This window comes from Ischnura elegans, chromosome X, assembly GCF_921293095.1.
Source record: "Ischnura elegans chromosome X, ioIscEleg1.1, whole genome shotgun sequence".
NCBI classification, from domain to species: Eukaryota; Metazoa; Arthropoda; class Insecta; order Odonata; family Coenagrionidae; genus Ischnura; species Ischnura elegans.
Window position 1 is genome coordinate 58618977 of NC_060259.1, and position 20022 is coordinate 58638998.

Here is a 20022-nt window from a genome sequence, read left to right on the forward strand (position 1 = left end):
TCGCTTTCCCGCCTTATTCTAGCGATTCACCGCTTTACACGACGCAATTTTGATTGCACCTTCGCACGTACGTCAGATTGCGCAATTCCGTGTACCATTTAAAACGGCCTTTACAAGGTCCAAAAGTAACTTAATAATTAATTTTTTAAATAGACACGAATATGCATTGTTTTCAATATTTATATATTACATATATTTTAAATGTTAAAATTTATCATTTTTAGATATTATTTTAATTAATGTCATCGTTTATTGCATAAACTGAAATTTACTTCCAAAACCGATAACGACGAAAGCGAGTCGGTGTTTTTAAATATTTTCCATTGCTAGATCGGAGTATTTAATTTCTTTCTAAAACCAACACTCCAACGTATAAGGGATACGAATTTATTTATTAAGCATGCACGGTAGATTTTGTCGCGGCATTCTACTCAAGATGCGCATGTTTGGCAGAGCGATCAAACTCAAAAATACCTCTGGAACAGCGAGGCATGAACGATTCCGAGAAGCCTCATCTCCGGGTCGCAGGCCTGGGTCAATCATGCACGTCGAATCAATCTAAATGCAGTGGGCATAGTCAATGACATGCAACGTCGCGTGCGGCGATCAGAACTGTATAAATTGACCACAACACGGACCTGATATAGGTTCGCCTCACAGTTCCGCCGGTGTATCCCAATTGGATGCCATACAATTCAAGAGGGCATGACCTCCGGAAGACGTGCTCGACAACGTGAAGTAACGGAAGGAGCATAAGGGTCAAATTCACGTGCACTCGAGGTTACCATGAAAATTTTGCGTCACTCTAATTGTGAGCTCAGAGTAATTATATACAAGAGCGCTTCAAGTGACTGCGCAGTCCAACATTAAAACCTCCAAAATGAGGCATGTAAAGATGAGAGAATAAAATGCTTAAAAATTATAAAAAATAAATGGAAGGAGATTTAATTGGTCTCCAAGGCTAGGACTATAATTGAGCCACCATCAGATAACGAAAATATATGACAGTAAAAGAAATAATAATACGGTAAATAATACATGAGTGTTTGATAGAAATAACAGCAAAATAATGTTCAATTATTTCTTATGAAAAAAGCCAGTCTTTGGCAAGTTTTAACATTATATTTGAGGATTTTATTTTTTTAATTTTAGGGGGCAGTAAATGAAATAACATTGGCCTCATGAGGAGAAAACAACGTTTGTATAATGTTAACCTTGGTCTGCTTGTTACTACAAATAATTCACTGCTAAATAAATACTAAAATCTAAAAAAATAAAATAAAAATACAAAATGCTAAATTAATACAAAAATCCTGATTTTTCGTGAAAATTAAATTAAAAAATATTTACACCAATAATAAAATTCTCCATTTAAAAAGAGGATTTGGTTTAACCGGGGTTCGAAGCCGGATCCCCAGATTTGCGGTCCAGTATGCTAAAAATTACACCACCAAGCCTCTGGTGCCATGCCTGAACGGAAATCGGGAGATTCGGGTTCGAATCCCGGCAAGGCCAAATAATTTTTTCGTGTCGAATTTCATCTTTGGTGCTAATAACTTTGCACCCGTACGCGTGACTGCTTACGAAGTCACCTGTTCAGTGCAGTGCTTTAGCAAATGAAAAAATATCCAATCGATTTAACTACGTGAACACAAACGCTATTGCTTTAGTCAGCCATGGTATGAGGTCGCATGCGCAGAAGGCCACAATCGCTCTTGTTAATATTTACTCTGATATTGCGAGGGCAGAGGTAAACGGCACATAACTTTTCTTCGTGACCCCTATATAACCATCATGCAACAACTTATTCGACGCTACTAAAATATATACTGATTCGTCCATGTTGTGACCTCTAACAGAAATTGACAATGAAAAACACACAAACACGTACAAAAGAGACACAATAACTGACAGACGTTTCAACGGGATGACCCGCTATCTTCGGTGCCGAAAGTGAACCGACTCACACCTCTCGTGGGGAACGCATATAAGGAATATTTGCGGCATAGCCCTGAAGAAATTAGGAATCGTCAAGCGTATTGTGAGATCATTTTCCGATAAAAAAGTAAAAGAAAGATGCTGAAAGATTTGATACTTTCCCGGCGAATGATGTTAGTAAACTTCTCTCGGGTTTCCCACCGGGTTAAAGGCTTCATAATGGCCGACACGTTTCGAGCTCCGACTCGGCGCTCATCATCAGGGCTACTGGATCATCCAGTCCTCATCATCACTGGATCATCCGGCGCTCATCCCGTAGCCCTGATGATGATCGCCGAGTCGGAGCTCGAAACGTCGGCCATTATGAAGCCTTTAACCCGGTGGGAAACCCGAGAGAAGTTTACTCACAAGAAAGGTGCTATTTCGCACTCGTCCGACCGCACCTTGAATATGCAGCGAGAGTATGGGACCCGGCGCAGAAAGACTTAATCCGCGAACTGAATCAAATACAAAGGAAGGCTGCGCGGTTCGTCAAAAACTGTTACGGGCGTACAGACAGCGTTACTCAGATGTTAAGCGAATTAGGCTGCGAGCCGCTGGAGACTCGGAGGCTGCGCGCTAGGCTTAGATTGCTTGAGCAATTGAGAATGGATATCTTCAAGAGCGACACGGAGAACATAATATTAGAGCCCCACTATATTTCTTGGTCCAACATAAGCGATAAATTAAGAGAGATGTTTTGCCGTACGGATAAATGTACGGTTACCTTTTTCTCCCGAGCCATAAGAGACGTTAATAAAAGCTAGTCGAAATTTCGTTAGATCACTTCATTTTTCTGTGTAAACGGGTTGTGTCTTAAAACCCTCTGCCACACGACTTTTAGGCGGTTAGCGGGGTATCATGTAGATGTAGATATGTTATCCGATTTATTGCATCACTTGAAACGATTCATGGCGTCCCAAAATTGCTAAAGCTCATGCCCGCCCTGTAGCATTACGATCGGTCATGAAATGATTCATCCCGATTAAATTCCTGGCTCATGAAAACTCCCTGTCTCTAGACGAAGTGCAGAAACCAGGAAATAACCGCGGACGAACAACAGGTGAGCATCGCGACCGGACATGCGAGCCGGAGAAGCAAAGCATAAAATACGTATTACCCTGAGTTGATGGCATACGCTCATGCAACAAGCGATCCGACGCTACTGAAATTGACGTTGATTCACCAACACTGTGACCTCTTATCGGCCTACATGGTATGGCTTTTGACTCCTATTTAAACTAGGGTTTTGATTAGCAAGGTTTAAAAATGATAAAATTGATTTAACTCCATTTCCTACCACGGCTGAATTGTATTATTTCGCAAATTAGTAGTTCACTTTTCTAAAATACTCAATTTCAGAATCTGCTTAAACTTCAAGATAATTATACATGCTGTTACAATAATAAAATTTCGTTTAATTTGAACATTCACTTGCTGGCAGTTTTAATGTTGACAGTGAACTAAATAACTCAGTAACTAACTAACTTTTTACTATTTATTTTTTAACTATACATTCAAATCGTAATTTTTCTGAATACCTCCATTTCATTTCCCATATAATAATTGATTTATGACCCGGAAAATAGCAATGTGAGCATTATTTTTGATTGTGAGCATTGAATTAGAAATGAGGATGAGTAAAAGTGATTAAATTACACTCAGTATGCTGCAAAAGGAGGAATTTTGACAACTCGAGGAAGTATTAAAACGCTTTTTAAACTTTCGCTATTTAAGATTTAATTATTTTTCAGAAGAAATATGTCACAAAAGATGTAAAACGTTAATATTAAGATAAATAGCAGTGGAATGTTAAATTAATAATAAAAATTATGCTTGAGAAATTTTCAATTCAAATATAAATTAAATACCATCCCATACCAATTAGAAAATTTCGTCACCAGTTTATTTGATATTGGTAAGTAGTCTTTCACTGATGCTGAAATATTTGCGTGAAAACACAAAAAATCGAGATGTATTGATATAAGACTCAATATAATTCCAAACGATTGCTAAAACTTATGTTTAAATACCGCCTGATTGTTATCCATCCAATGAAAAAGAAAAATGCTATCCCGAACGAAAAAATAAGTTCTGAAAAATTGGAAGGCCTAGCTCAGCTAATTCAAATAGCTTTCGGCATTAACACAATGCTGAGAAGAAAATAACACTGAAGAGGCACAATAGAAGCGATCTTCCATAAGCCCACGAAGATTTACGGTGTCTACACCGATTCACTGACGTGAATTTTTACGAAGAAAAGGCTGAGACGACGGAAAATGACAAGAAATGTATAGGAAGAAAAAAGATTGGAACGAGAATACTGGTATCGGGCCAGAAATGATGTCGAGTGATATTTTTTCGTGTCTTAAATGTCCCACCCATGTCCGTTTCCTTCAGAGGACAGCTCTGGTGAGAGCTATCAGTGGAAAGGTATGTGCTCACCGGATGGCAGGAGTGAAGCCGGCCACTGGATCCGTGGTCGGCGCTGAAGGAGACCAGGGAATTGCGGGAGCCGTCAGTCTGCTCGCCGGGCGAAGGACAGAAGAGCCCTTGGTGCTGTTGGATACCATCCATGGGCTGTCGCCTAAAACGAGAGAAGACCATGAGAACATTTTGGCTCGCGATAACCCATGCGGTCAATGACACGAGCAAACCAAAGCAGTAAGCATGGGGACTGCATGGGGGAGACCCAATTCCATTCCATAGAAGGCTGATTTCTATTGCCACTTCTCAGTCGCATTTAAATCAGTTTTCAAAAATGTCCGCGGCGCGGTGATGAGTGCAATGCGATCCACTTTTTTATCCAATATTTTGCAGTATAAGGTTTGTTATTGCGAGGAGTAGCATTGAAAAGTAATGAATTTGATATCATCATATGCATAAACTTCGGTTAATACCCCTAATTATACTTTATTTTCCCGTGAAATTCGGTCACTTGTGTCCGTCAACGACACGAGTGGTGACTTTGGTAAACCCATTAAAATGCGCGGTGGGAGACAATATGCATAGGCCGACTTGTGGATCCTCTTTTTTTTTTTAATATTTGTGGCAATAAGATAGAGAATAAATCTAACAGGATAAATAGATAGATTCCCATATGCTAGCAATTTCACATAAGGGTCATTCCAACTTTATTAACCCTTCAGGCCGTTTTACACGGGGCACGTCGTAGCGCAATCTGACGTGTGCACGAAGGCGCAATCGAAATTACGTCGCGTAAAGCGGTGAATTGCTAGAATACTTGCGAAAATACTTGGTGGCGAGACGAAAAAATAGCCACTGCTCTATTTAGAACCAGAATAGTAGTATTTTTTAGTGATTCCAAGCTCGCATATTCGCAAATTCAACATGATTTCAATGCTAACCTACGTCTCTGTCTCCCGCGAAGTGTGTTTTTCTAGTAGTAGTAGTAAGTAGCCTTTCCCTGTTGCTGAAATATTTGCATGAACAGAAAAAATCGAGATGTATTGAGATAAGACAAACACTTACTAAAAGTCCTGTTAAAATACCGCCACTTTATTACCCATCAATGGAAAAGAAAAGTTATATTCCGTACGAAAAATTAAATTATGAAAAGACAAATTCCTAGCTGAGTTAATAGCTTTCGGCATCAACACAATATTAAAAAAATTAAACTGAAACGGCACAAAAGAAGTGACCTTCACTTGTGTTTCAGATATAATATTTTTTCCTAAACTACTGTAAAATCAGCAAACCTGCCCCGGAATTTTTAGCATAGCATCTAGAAAATCGGTTGGAATTCAAAGGGTTAAAAAAACAACACTTAAGGTCTCAGACTTTGATCAAGATTTCCTTATGAGTGTATATTCACCTCAAACAAAACAGTGTTCACCTAAACTATCAGGGCTTTGAGAACAATATATTGCGCGATTATACTCACAATAATTTTTCACATTTTTGCCACAAAATGTGGCTTAAATCATACGATTTCCAACATCACTATACCTTACCGTTGCACGGGCTAGTCATTTGACTCCTTTTAAAACAAAGAATTTGGAAAAAAATAAAATTGATAAAATTAATTTAACATCAGTCCTATTATGGCTAAATTTTAATATTTTAGAAAATATTAATTTCTCTTTTCTTAAATACTAAATCTCTACTTTAACATTTCACTTTAGGTAAGCATACGTACTAAAAAAAATTAGACGCTGCTGACAGGGGCGGATCAAGATTTTTTCTGGGGGGGCACAAGGGTCTGACTGGTCTTCTTATATTTGAGATTAAAATCAAAATACAACATTTACTGCAGAAAATATTCTCTTTATTTTGACATGAAAGTTATTAGTATTAAATTAAATGATTGAGGCTCCATAATACACTAATTAAAACGAACGTAATGATAAATGTATTAAAAATCTTGTCTATTTTTTAAGCGTCTGGGGGGACACGTACCCCTTGCCTCCCTTAATCCACCTATGGCTACTGTTGACTACGTTTAATTTAAACATTTACAAATTTCTCCCGCGTGGCGCTAATAGGAAAAAATATTTGCGTTACTGTGACCCGGATTCCACGGTGGTAAAACATCTCATCACGCGTCATGTAGTGAAATTTGGAATTTTTCTTGCATGTAGGAAGAAACTTGGCATCGTTCCTAATGATATTAAGTAATAATAAATAAAAACTCATAGAGCAACGGCCAAATTCTAAATACAGATAAGCCTGATGGCCAAATATACCATTGAATACGGCCAGGGACTGGGTTGTTAATGAATATATTTATGAAATGACACTAAATGTCCGTTTTCACTGTCATTCAAAGGTTTCAATGAGAAAAAGAGCGAAAAACGCATTTACGGGATGAGAACACTGGTGGTCAAAGTTGAGCGTTCTCAAAATGCATCAAGCAACAGCACAAAAAAACGGCTTAAACATTAGAAAATTCATATTACTAAGTGCATTATTCCTAATCGTAATAAAAACGGTTTATAAATCAACGGCCAAAGCATGCATAAATGAACTGAGATAATACGAAGATTTTACCAACTATAAGAGAGATGCAAAACAATTTTTTTTCTACTCGAAAAGCGTCATGAGTATCATACAACTAATGACATAAATCAGTCAGAAAATTAATGATCAAACTAATATTTCTTCCAATGTTTAATTATAATACGCGGAAATACGGAGGAATGGATAACTCAATATTTTATCAAATTGAAAATTATTTTAAATCAGTACTATCGTACATTAAAACACTCAACTAGCATTTGAAAAGGAGTTTGGTCGTCCTTATGCGGGAATTCAATGACTATGACATTATCCGGAGCATTTAAACGCACCTGATACCAACAGAGTTATCCACCTTATCTCACCACTTCAAAGCATTGATAACTTCAAGCACCGATGCTGAACAGGTAAAAGGACCAGAACAAATGCCGATCTAAGAGAGTTCCATGCTATCAATTGCACTGCTGGCAACCGTTAGGTGATAAAGGAATCATAATAACCCGGAACCAACGTTGATTGATAATACTATTTGAGGAAAGACAACATGGCCGATGTATAGGCTTGCCAGCGTGGCATATGACCGGAGGCTTTGTAAAAAGCTATAAGCAGATAACCCAGTGAAAAGAAGTGCAGGTAATTTTTATAGGTGGGTAGCTGAAGATGTAATATGATCTCAAAATCACGCATCTAGCGAGTATTTGCTACCAGGGGCGCAGCTAGGAATTAAGGCTGAGGGGGTTTAGGTGCAACTAATACCGGGGTGTGTGGGAGTATGGAATACCCACCAAGATAAGGGGTAGGTGCGAGATTAATAAATTGCGGATATTTTATTAATAGTTACACTAGTCTATTAGTAATATCAATCCAATTGAGTAAAATGGATTAAGCTTAAAAATTTCTCGGAGCTCTGGGGGGGGGGGGGGGGTTATCCCCCAAAACCCCCCTCGCTGCGCCACTGTTTCCTACTATTCAAGCACATTTATCGTATTTGGACGTATTTAAGTAGATAATAGATACTCTTAAATGCGCGAATGGGTTGAACAAAAGTTATCAATGCACTGTCGATGACATACACGGTCGTAAATCCTTTCATTTCTCAAAAAACCAAACATCCTAAACAATGGCACCTAGATCAAAATATACTCTTAGGTGCAGCTATCCGCTGTTTCCGAGAGATGGTGAAATCATGGTATCACTTCAACCATAACGCTCCAATTTGAACAGCGGAAGGAAAAGCTGTGCACCAAAAAATATGCATATTTGTATGCATATTTATATACTTGCATAAGATACATGTATGTAGGTATTTACATAAAATACACAAAACAGCAATAGCTTGAAATCTAAACGACTCGATATCCCTGATGGGAAAACCGCATTCCGAGAATTTCTCTATTCGTCATTTCACTCGGTATGATGATTTCACGCCACATAACTCACTTTACAACTCAGCCCAGCTGATGAAATTCACATAAATTCACATTCCATGACCTCTTTCAACTCGCCATTATAATAGTTGAGTAAAATCATTTATAAAATGTGAGTCATTAAGCCATTGTTCATAGGTCTGTTGAGGTTATGACCATCAGTTGATATCAATATGTAAGCAAATTTTCACCATTAAAAGATACGATAACAATGCAAGCAACTAAAGAGAATGTTCACATTATTATCATGGTAAAGCATACGTTACTTCTAAACTTGAGGTCAGAAATATTTAACTAAAGAATACGAAGCTTAATTTACAAAGTGTTTTTCAATTATTCTCACGAGTAGCTTGATACCTCGACTCTGCCAAGATCAATGACGATAAAACATTTCAATATGTATCATAACAAATAAAATAAATATAATAGTTGGAATCATTGACTGCGACCGAAAAAATATTATCTTTGGAGGAAACTAAATCTGAAGAGGTAAAAAAAATTGTGTCTCTCGTTCTATAACTACATGTTCAACAGAGAACAATTGAACGGCAAAACGTAGATTCCGCAGAAAAATTCCGAAATAATGAGCATTGATTCTATTTAAAAACATAGGATACTTTTAATGAAACTTAATACGCATTAACCCAGAGAACGAGAGAGAAGCAAGTCATTCACAAAGTTGAAGGGCTCAAGAAATAATCCACAATCTATCCTCCTACGCAATCTGCAATTTATTCAATACACAAAGCTACTTAAGCGCTTAACGATTTAATTTGGAATATCGTTACTTCAATACCATAGAAAAAACTGCAATAGTAGAAATCCGTTTCGAGCCCCCAATTTACGGTCTAAGCAGGCGGGGCTTTCGGCATTGGAAAAAGGATCAGTATTGAGGCAGGAAATGAGAGACCGTAACCTCTCAAATGATGGCGGGGAGATCTTAACAACACAATAGTCTGCCTGAGATCATGATAGCCCGCGGATTGCAATGACAACATCCTGGAGACCCATGATACGGCACCGATTGGAAGCACATTCATACTCCAGCCGGAGATGGGAACGAGACTAATTTGCCCGTTGCCTTACTGGAAGCATCTAATGTCGCATTGAGGCAAACGACCAGGATGTAATCAGGAAAATTTTACGCTCTTCATTTCACGAGGAAGATCACCAAATAAGGATTACGACCAATTTAAACGAAAAGACATTCAGCCCGTGGAGAATGGTTTCACAATATGCCTCAACGCGTTCTAAAAGGCGTATTTTTAACGATTTAACGGACCAAATTGCGATTTTGATTCAGAATTTTCCGCCTTTTCATGCTTAGAAAAGTCTTCATAATGACTGATGGCTCAGAAATGATAGCACACGCCAACAAGGTTGGAAAATATTTGGAAAAATAAATCCACTCATTAAAATATAAGGTGAAATCTTATCAAAACCTACTGAATTAATAAATTATAAATTTTCCAGGGGCTATGCCCCTTCTGAACAAAATGAAGTACATTTTTTGAGCGGCATAGAGAAAAATCAACAATTTTTACCAATGAAATAGTGAAAAAGAAAATATAAATTATTACCATTTTCCATAGATCTTTTCCAATTACGCGATCAATAATCCCAAATTCTCAAGATAATTCAATGGATGCTCGACCGAAATAAATAAGGACGCTTGATAAATACTTAATTTACCATCATAAATTATTCCGTGTATATTGGTAACTCTTTTCAATCTTTGACTTTGCTTTAAGTAAGGAAATTTCAACCCAGTAATAATTTTTGTAAATTTGAGGGAGAGGTAAGCTAAAAACGTTTCACTTAATACACCCTGAAGATATCAAGAAGATAGCGTTAAGTTATCGTAGCTTTTAAGGTGATTGCGTAGTGTGTAGCGTAAGCAGGAGATTTGACCCTAGAGGTATTTTTTTACACTTGAAGAATTCAAGATAACAACAATTGAAGATGATGGTCTAACTTTTACACAAGTAATTGGCTGTGGTAAAAACAAAATAAGACCAATTGATCAGTCCTAAAAAACGTTTGCGACAGCCCGAAGGGTTGGAGTATGTCTACATGAAAGTAATACGACATTAAAATTTCATGAATGTCCACTCTCTACGCCTAAATTTAATTAAATGTGAAGATAAATAACACTTTGAAGCATATACCTACTGCGGTTTCATCCCATAAATTTCGATAATACTCTTTCCAGTACCTTAAAAAATAGAAAAAATTACAAATTTTGTGATGTAAGATGCCTTGAATGCCTTTATCACTCAAAGATCCCAAAGAAAATCCAAAACTCCAACAATCTTCCAAGACCCATCCCCCCCTGTTCCATGATGTTAGTCTATCCAAGCGGCGAAGCTCACAGAAAACCCTAAGGGAAGGGGACAGATTGATGCGGTGACGCTCGGAAATTGTTTGACGGAAGAGAAGCAGACAGAGGCGCCTCCACTTACCGCAGGGAGCCGCCACAGAGCCGCCCACGGCTAAGCAATGCTATTATCCTGGAGAAAACGACGGCTAACCCAATAACTTCAACTCCTCCACACACTTTGGCTTCGGTCGCATCGGTCCCTTCAGCTTTAATCGGGGGAAGCGCCACCCGAGAGGCGTTACACGATGAAGAACGACCGAATCCCCCTTTTCAAAATTTGCCTTTATTATGTTGGTATGCATTTCCCTGAGATATGATAAAGTTTTAAGCTGTATTAATTGTTTACCTTGCCTCTGGCAGCAGCTAAGGTTAGAAGTATTTTTATGTACTCGGCGATTTTCAGCTGGCCTTTCATCGCTCGTTCGTGAAATTTTGGCCAAAACCGATACTATAACGATTCCCATAACTCCATATTCGCCAGAAATTGGTCCATGTGACTTTTGTCTATTTCCAAAAATAAATAAAACCTTAAAAGGCAGTCACTTTACTAGCGTAATTGAAATTAAGACCAATCGCTGACAGAGATAAGGGCTATCCCAAGTATTGAGTTGGAAAAGTGTTTCGAGGATTGGCAGAAGCGCTGGCACAAATGCATAATTTATAATGGGGACTATTTTGAAGGCGACAGTATTAATTTTAACGAATAAATATTTTTTTTCAACAAAACTGAAGTTTCTGTCATTTTTTGAACACACCTTATAATGTTGAAGCCATCTGCCCTCCCATGACCTCTTCAACTCGCACTGAAACTTTCACAGCAAATGAAATACGGATTTCGTACTGATGCATGACAATCGAAATTTCAAACATAAATTACCGTTTATTAACAGTTAAAAATATCGTAATACGGTTAGTTAATCACCAATGATCATTTTTTTCACTTAACTGAAATAACTATCCGTTTCTGCCAGTAATTGTGTTCATGTGAGCATTATGAATACCTCATGATTTTAACGCTAAGTAATGTAATAACAGGTTATAAAACCCCTTCGTATATTTTTTCTAATAGCTGAAGAGAAAAATTTATCATTCATTTGTATAATGAGAAAAATTTCCATCACTCATTCTCAAATGTAAATTCACTGCTTTGAGCAATACATGATAGAAAGTGATTGGTAGTTATAATAGGGTGGTTTCCTATTATTTTTTTATTGCCTATATGGGAAGATTATTACTCCTGGAGTACGTATTTCACGCTTTCAGATTTTTAAATGACGATATCTATTTTTCGCGATTAAATTAAAAGCGCGCGAAAACGCGACGGGTAAGGAAATCTCTCCGTGTGACGTATTTCTGGTTCCCCCTCCCGCCTTGTGAGGTGACCTTGATCGAGGCTCTGAGCGCTGATAGGACGCAGGATGCTAGAGGGTAGCTGAGTACCTTGCTGGGTGGTAGCGCTTGGCTTAAAAAAGGTTTATTAATACCTTATCAAACGAAGAAAACTTTCCGACCTTAGCCAGTTTTAATAGGTGATTATTAAGACATGTTTCCCTGAGCTCTGCGCCTCATGCATGCATTGGTAATCTCAGACGATGTATAACTCCCATCTTCTCCTATAGAAACTAGGTCCCTGTGTTAGAGCGTAGGTTTCCGCGGCGATGGTTTGATCTCTGCATTTCTCCAGGGTTTTCTTCCGCGTCAGATTGTTGGTTGACAACAGTTTCAATGTAACTAGGTCCCTGTGACGTCACGTGGAGTGGCATCGCATGGGCGCCAATCTGGCCCTTTTCAAATGAGGATAAAAATGGACCATTGCCATTCGTCTAAACCGGTATTTCTAAAACGAAATAATTTGTATATTATGAATACAGTAATTGTGGGTAATAAATCGCAATCAATGCCTTTCGGTTTCTTTGATGAAGGAAACTACCCTATTGGGTAGCCTTAGAAAATGGTGGCAAAATAATAGGTATGTATACATACACGATGAAATGCTGAACAAGTGGGAAATAAACTTGGAGATGTTCTTCGCTCATGTCACCTAACAGAACATGACGTGTACTCTACAGCTTTGCAAAGAGCCTATATGTCGTAAATGAAGGTTGCCAATGTGAGGGACGGGTTTTCGATACGCAAATTATCTCCGGATTAGAAAGCAAAAAGTACGTATCCAGAGTACGGGTGGGATGTAATAAGACGATCAAGACAAGGTTGTCCTCATTCCTCATTGCTCTTCAAACACAGGGACTGTAGAGGCGTGGGCAGGACCACGGAGGGCAGGAAGAGCGACCCATTAAGTCGGTTAGATTTTGTGATAACCAAGAATTAGTCACCGGTTTCCCACGAATGTATCGATTCTGGCCGTTTTCCAATACGGTAGTTTCCTTCATCAAAGAAAACGAATGGCATTGATTGCGATTCGTTACCCACCATTAGCGTATTCATAATATACAAATTATTTGGTTTTGGAAATCCCAGTTTAGACGAATGTTAATGGTCAATTTTAACCTCATTTGAAAAAGGTGAGGTTGGCGCCCATGCGATGCCACTCCACGTGATATCAAAGGGACCTAGTTTCTATAAGAGTACATACGAGTTTTACATCGTCTGAGATTATCAATGCATGCATGATGCACAGAGCTCAGGGAAACATCCCTTAATAATCACCTATTAAAATTGCCTATAGTCGGAAAATTTCCTTCACTTGATAGGGTAATAATTATCATTATTTAAGCCAAGCCAAGCCGCTACCTGCTAGCAGCCTGCATCGTAGCGGCTCTCGAAGTCTCGCCCCAAGGTCACCTCACACGACGCCAGCGGGAACCAAAAATACGTCACACGGGATTTTCCCAGCATTCATACTTAGCCGTCGCGTTTTCGCGCGCTTGAAAATTTTCACTTTTCATTTAATCGCGAAAAATAGATATCGTCATTTAAAAATCTAAGAGCGTGAAATGCGTACTCCAGGAGTAATAATCTTGCGATTTAGGCAATTAAAAAAATAATAGGAAACCACCCTATTTGCTGTTATACACACTTCATACACTTTTCGATCTTCTAGTTCCGGAAGCGATGGAAACAAGAGTTGTTTCAATCACAGAGACTATACAAGCGTGGGCAATTTTCGGCTTCTGGGCATACGACCAGAAGTGTGATGGCGAAATCCGAGATCACGTGACGGGTTTCATCGCCTAACGAAGACGACAGCCTCTGTTTAAGGCTGAGTATCTACGTATGAAATCGTTTCAGACTTGAATTGGTGGAAATGCGATATATCCATGATAAAATATAAACTACAAATTACCTACAAACTGAATATCCGCATTTTAAATCTAATTTCCATTAAATAACTAATGAATTACTGACGAAGTGGAAAATATTCATAAATTTGATTAATATGAATTTAAAAGTTTTATTTGGCAAGCTTTTTAAAATTTCCACAATATTTCTCCGTTAAGGGTTTGAATTTCAATGAATATTTGTCTCCGTTTCAGATTTATTTTCGTCTAATGAAACATCTATGCTCTTAGTAATTGCGCGGAAAGAGGCACATGGAGCGGCTGACGCTATTCCCCGCCGCCATTCCACTGTAATAGTTTCTTTGACCAATTCACCGTCCACTTTGACCGTTCCCTCCTCTTCCCTCATACCACTACATTTACCTAATCTCATGCACTAACCCCTGATTCGCCTCATGGAAGTGTGGCAAGGGGATGTAAGAACACCCCAATAATAAAAACGACATAACTGAAAACTTTATGAGTAGATTGCAGATTTCGCATTTTTTTACATTTACGAAAGAGTAGGTGAATAGAGGAGAGTTGTAGAAAGTCTACTTTCTAAAAAAACTATCTAACTCATGTATTAAACTACGATTTCGGGCTAAAGCGAAACATCTCTTTCTCGTACGTTGCATCCGAACGCTCGAACGGATACGTTGGTATTGTGCCCCCTCTTTTTATCGTTCCTAACAAGCAAAGGCATTTTTGGAGAGGCATGCCAAACCATACCAATTCATCAAGTAATTTAGCCAAGAATTCGCAATCATGTCCCTCTTGTCTCCGACCCGAACAGTCCCCATCCCGTTGCAACTAAAAAATGCGATACATTCTACTCAAACGGGAAAGTTTCTGAAGAAATGCGCCCTACTTCCTTTGCAATACATTTGTTTAAAAAATTATGTTTTTTAACCACCGTTTCAATGCGATCGCAGTGCTTTATAACATCACGCAGTACCACGTCCCTCTCTCATTTCACTCGAGGACGTTTAATAGGATTTGTTTAACCCCTTTGGTTCCACAGGGGTGACCAACCGCCGCGACCTATTGAGCACATGGATAACCGTGTTAATTACTTCGCTGGCACAGGAATGAGTGTTGCCTATGATATGTTTTAGGCCCTCGCGATGTGTGGTCACCAAAGCTCCATTTTATTAAAACATCCATTAGAATATGAAGTATACGGTGCGTGGATGCTAGTTAGGTTCCACAGAAAAAAGAAGGAAATGTTATTTCCGATTAAATTCCATAATTCTCTTCTGATTTTACCTCATCGACTGATTTTAACAGAAATCGGGCTCCTCTCACTAGATTTTCAGGAAGCTACATTCGTCATCACTGCTCAGCAATCCTAAGATTGGTTCGACGCAGCTGTGAAATTCAAAATTATACATGCGCTCTCATGGCGATGCTGGCTAACCCTTTATAACCCAATGTTGCTTCTAAGCAACATAAAAAATGTTCAAACTTTCAGCTCTATTTAGGAAGTATCTTAACTGCCCATTATTTTGTTGTGTAAATTTTAATGCCGAAATAGCAGTCACTGGAGCTTAATTGAGTGTAAAATTTTCAAGTTTTCAAAGTGAAAAATCTTGGAAAAATTGATTTCTTACAGAATAACCTCTGGGTTAGAAAGTGTTAAAGCATACGAACAATATTGATCGCTCCGATATAAAATATATATGCCGTTTTGGCAAGCAAAACTATTTCAAACAAAATACGCGAAATATATTTGTTATGAGTTTTCATTCACGACCAAACCTCTTAAAAAAAACTCTCGATGAATACACGAGCCTCTGACAAACACACGCGAGAGAGGGGAATGACGTTTGAGCGACCGTTTGAATGAACCTGGGATCGCCGGCAGCGTCTTGCTCCGCGATGGCGTTCGACCTTCAGGGCGAGCACGTGGGCAGCAAGGCCACGCGGAAGGAAGATGGCGTCAGGGCGTCATGGGCGAGGCGGGCAGCGCTCGCTAATCACCCGGGCTTCTCGAAGGGCAATCTCGAATGACCAAGCGGTGAATGACAAGAGCGACTGGGATGAGGGAACTCGTCGGAAATGGCAATTCAAGGGGCGACTACGTCATGGACCATGACATAATACGGGTTCATCCCCCAGGGAAAATGGAAAGTATAGATACAGAAGTAATCACGGTGAACATTTCTAAAAGCATGAAAACAAATGTTCAATTTTGCGTCGCAAACGATTTTTTCACTCCGTGAACAAGAAAATTCCTAAATATTGAACCTACTACTCACTGCCAAAATGACGACCACCAAGAAGTAGTTTTAAAACCTGGTAGTGCGCAATCGTAAACTGGTGGAGAAACTGAAGGAAAATAATGAAAATAAGTCAACGGAGTAAATACGAAGTTTTCAACAGATTCTCCAAAGTTAAACACTTAAAAATTTATTATTTCGAAGATTCTAAGCCCGTTTTACCACTTTGGGGAGAGCAAAATCGACCAGCGGAAAATTACAATAAATTAAATTTTGGAATTACCATTGGATTGTTTGGACAAAAATAGTTTATTGTAAATGAATCAATGACCACGAGAAATTTATAGAATAATTTCTCATACTTCAGACACCCAATGACAAATGTGCCACTATTATAGCGTAGTTATTAATTTAAAAATAAAATTTTAATCATTGTGAATTCTTAAAATTTGACTGGGTCAATTCCCAAAAAATTCTCCATCACTTAGACGGGCATTTGATCCCACCTTTCAAGACTTATGACATTTTTAAAGGCGGGTTAATTGTATTCTTTGGATGAATTTTGCTAAGTATGCCGAAATTAAGAAGGTGTTATCTCAAATTTGGCGCAAAGCAAACAAGAGCAGCAGCTAAGAGAGAGGGTCGATTTTTCCAAAAACTAATAGTTTCCTAAAATCGGTTGTCTTTGGGGAATTCCTTCTCAAGCATTGAGGTCATTGAAATACACTAACCGCTTCGGTATTCCACCGCCATCGCCTTCCAACGTTAGTCATCCATATAAACCGTTGCCTCATATTTAGCACCCACAGAACCAATTCAAATAATATGATATTCATTATGAAGAAAAACTACAAGCAAGTTTTTGGTTAGAGAAGTCGTAACATGAATGAAAATATTCATACACGTCTCAACTAAAGAGCACCAGTTAATCAAATGAAAAGCTACTATGTCAGGAAATTTTAGCGCTTAAAACTCGTAAAAGAAACAAAATTAAACAAAATTAAAATAATAAATAAATGAACCACTGCAGAGATTTCTTTCAATTCTAGTTTAAATTAAAAAAATATAAAAATTAGTCACCCGATAAATTTTTGTGCCTTTTCTCATCAGGTTAGCATCACTTGAAACGACCTTGTTTCTAAAGGCTATTTATTTAATACGTTACTAATTAATAGTTCAATGTGGGAACTTAGATGTTTTTTTAAATGACTTTCTTGTGATTAAAATAATAGGACATAAAGTACTAAAATAAAGATTTTCGTTTTTAAATTACAAACTCCGTTTTAAATAGGTGCGAGGAAATCATTTTCGTGGGAAACTATCAGAAATACTTATAGCTCATACTGTAGAGCTTTAAAGCTCAAGTATTTTTTACTATTCATGAATTGCGTGTCTGAGTTGCCGTACTGCTGGATTCGATGTTACGCGTATTTTTCATGGAAAAAATAAGTGATATTTCCTGATTTCTTGGTGGACAGAATTTCATAAAAAATGACCACTCAATTGGACTGACATACAACTACGAGCCTTTAGCCACGTATTGCAAATCCAAATCCGAATTACCGGTAAGACAATGTAGGCATTTACATATGAGCCCCAAGTTTGGGGAACCACAATGGGCCTCAAAAATATTTTCCTCTCCCTTACGACTTTTAATAACGTCAAGTGAATAACACAGGACCAGTTACTTTAACTGCTGGGGAGCCCTAGGTATGTCCATCATGAACTGTGTAAAGAGAGGTTAATCAATGTTCTACTCTTACTTCCACATTTGAAAACCTAATTTTTCACGATAACATATGGTTTATAGTCCAGCTACACATTGCTCAGCAACATGGCGAACGACATAACAAATTGATCGCCCACCTTGAAAAAAATATTGATGACATTCAAAGACTAAAGAGGATAAATTTGGCGCCCACGTACTGAATTTCGACCGACTTTAATGCACGCAGAACGAAGCGGCAGACGAGTGGGTGCGGAACTTCCGGAATACGCTTAAGGCATCCGAAAAACTTTCCGTGATCACGCACGCCCTTGCTATGCATATATCCTTGTTTTCCTCACCCCTCTCACAATCAGCCGCGACGATTGACGCACCTTCTTTCCCCAGGTGAAAAGCGCTCCCGTCAAACACGAAGAAATCACCTATTAATACCGTTGACTCATATTCAACGCCTATGGAGCCACTTTAAATAATATAATACTCATTACCAAGAGAAGCTACCAGCAATTTGGGGTTGGAAAAGTGGTCACACGAATGAAAATGCTTTTAGTATACAGCTAAACTTACAAGAATAGCAAATCAAATGAAAAACTCCCATGTTAGGGAATTTATGCGCTTAGAATTCGTAAATAAACAAACAATTTTACAATATTGTATATAAGAATCACTGAAGACATTTCTCTCTGCGGCGATAATTCTTTTTCCAGAGGGAAACGGTGGATCATCTTAAGGCTGGAAGGCGATACTGAGTGGAACTTGGTGATTGGAAACATAATAAAGATACAATGTTGTATCTTCCACAGGAGTTTTAATAACCGACCCAGGTTTCGACAGTACACTATGTCATTATCAAGGTGAATATATAAGCTTCCCTGGTATATATAAGCTCGCAAATTTGTGTATATTCACCTTGATAATGACATAGTGTACTGTCGGAACCTTGGTCGGTTATTAAAACTTCTGTGGAAACGGTGGAGGCTACTCCTATCAAGTGAAAAGCGCTCCCGTCGAACACGATGAAACTCCTCTCCGGAGGAGTTGCTGTTCGCAAAAATGGTATGAGATTGGAGGATAGGAAGCGTTTCAAACACGAGCGACGCTATTTAAGGGTACGATTCGTAGACGGCACTTTAGGCTAAAGTATACTTTAGATGGGCTAAAGTCTGCTTTCTCCGTTTCATAAACGCCACTTACGAAGAAAAATGGCCGAATCGTCACTTTAGCGTTGAGTACCCAACCGGATCTAACTTTAGGGCTAAAGTGTCCTTTACGGATGAATGAATATGGCCACGCCGGTTGTTGTTAAAGTTGAAATACGAAGATATTTGGGTTGCGGAAATTAATAGGCATTTATCTTTTGGTGAGAACACAGCAGCAGACAGGCGCGTTTCAAGAAATAACAAGACACGTAATATGTCTCTTTTCCCTGAGAAAATATTGAGTCAGTATCGATGGAGATGACCCATTACATTCTGCAGTTGAACTCTATCGGTCGTTATACTATCTAGGAAATTTTTTATGATTATGTGATAATTACAGCACAGTAAGTGGTTAAACAGGTTGGCATGATTGATGTTGATTTTGAATAAAAGCAAATTATTAAGTTCATAGGTTATTTGTGTTTATATTCTATAATTTCCCTTAAATATACTTGAAATGATAGCGGAATTCTGTTTACATTGGCGTCAATGGTCTTCGTAAGCAAAGAATTGATTTTCATGTCGTTGGGCCAGCCAGATGCTAGTTTCTATACGTTGCATAGTATTTTAAGCGTTTTCATTCCATAACTGCTTAATGTACTCTTTCCACATGCCTCCATATCACGTTAAACATTTTCCTGTTTCTGTCATTCTGAAACTGGAGAGTTTTTGTTTCGTTTTTCGACTACGAATTTGAATGTTTACAATGATGATATAGGATCTCGTTATGAAAGGCAGCAATAAAAAAGTAAAGCATACTTTCATTCATATGTAGGATTGCTATGAAATTTTCTGTACACAGCATCAGAGACTTCATTGAACTTTTTTATTGCCAA

General features: G+C 38.3%; 1 protein-coding gene across 3 annotated transcripts in view; it reads right to left on the reverse strand.

Annotated features, from left to right (window-relative positions):
- Positions 1-20022, reverse strand: part of LOC124170940 (rap1 GTPase-activating protein 1-like) — a 556415-nt gene that overhangs the window by 257059 nt on the left and 279334 nt on the right. For all 3 annotated transcript variants that reach the window (XM_046550010.1, XM_046550011.1, XM_046550013.1), the window contains exon 2: positions 4423-4564. In XM_046550010.1, coding sequence (XP_046405966.1) covers positions 4423-4564 — 142 coding nt within the window. The remainder of the gene's footprint in view (positions 1-4422; positions 4565-20022) is intronic.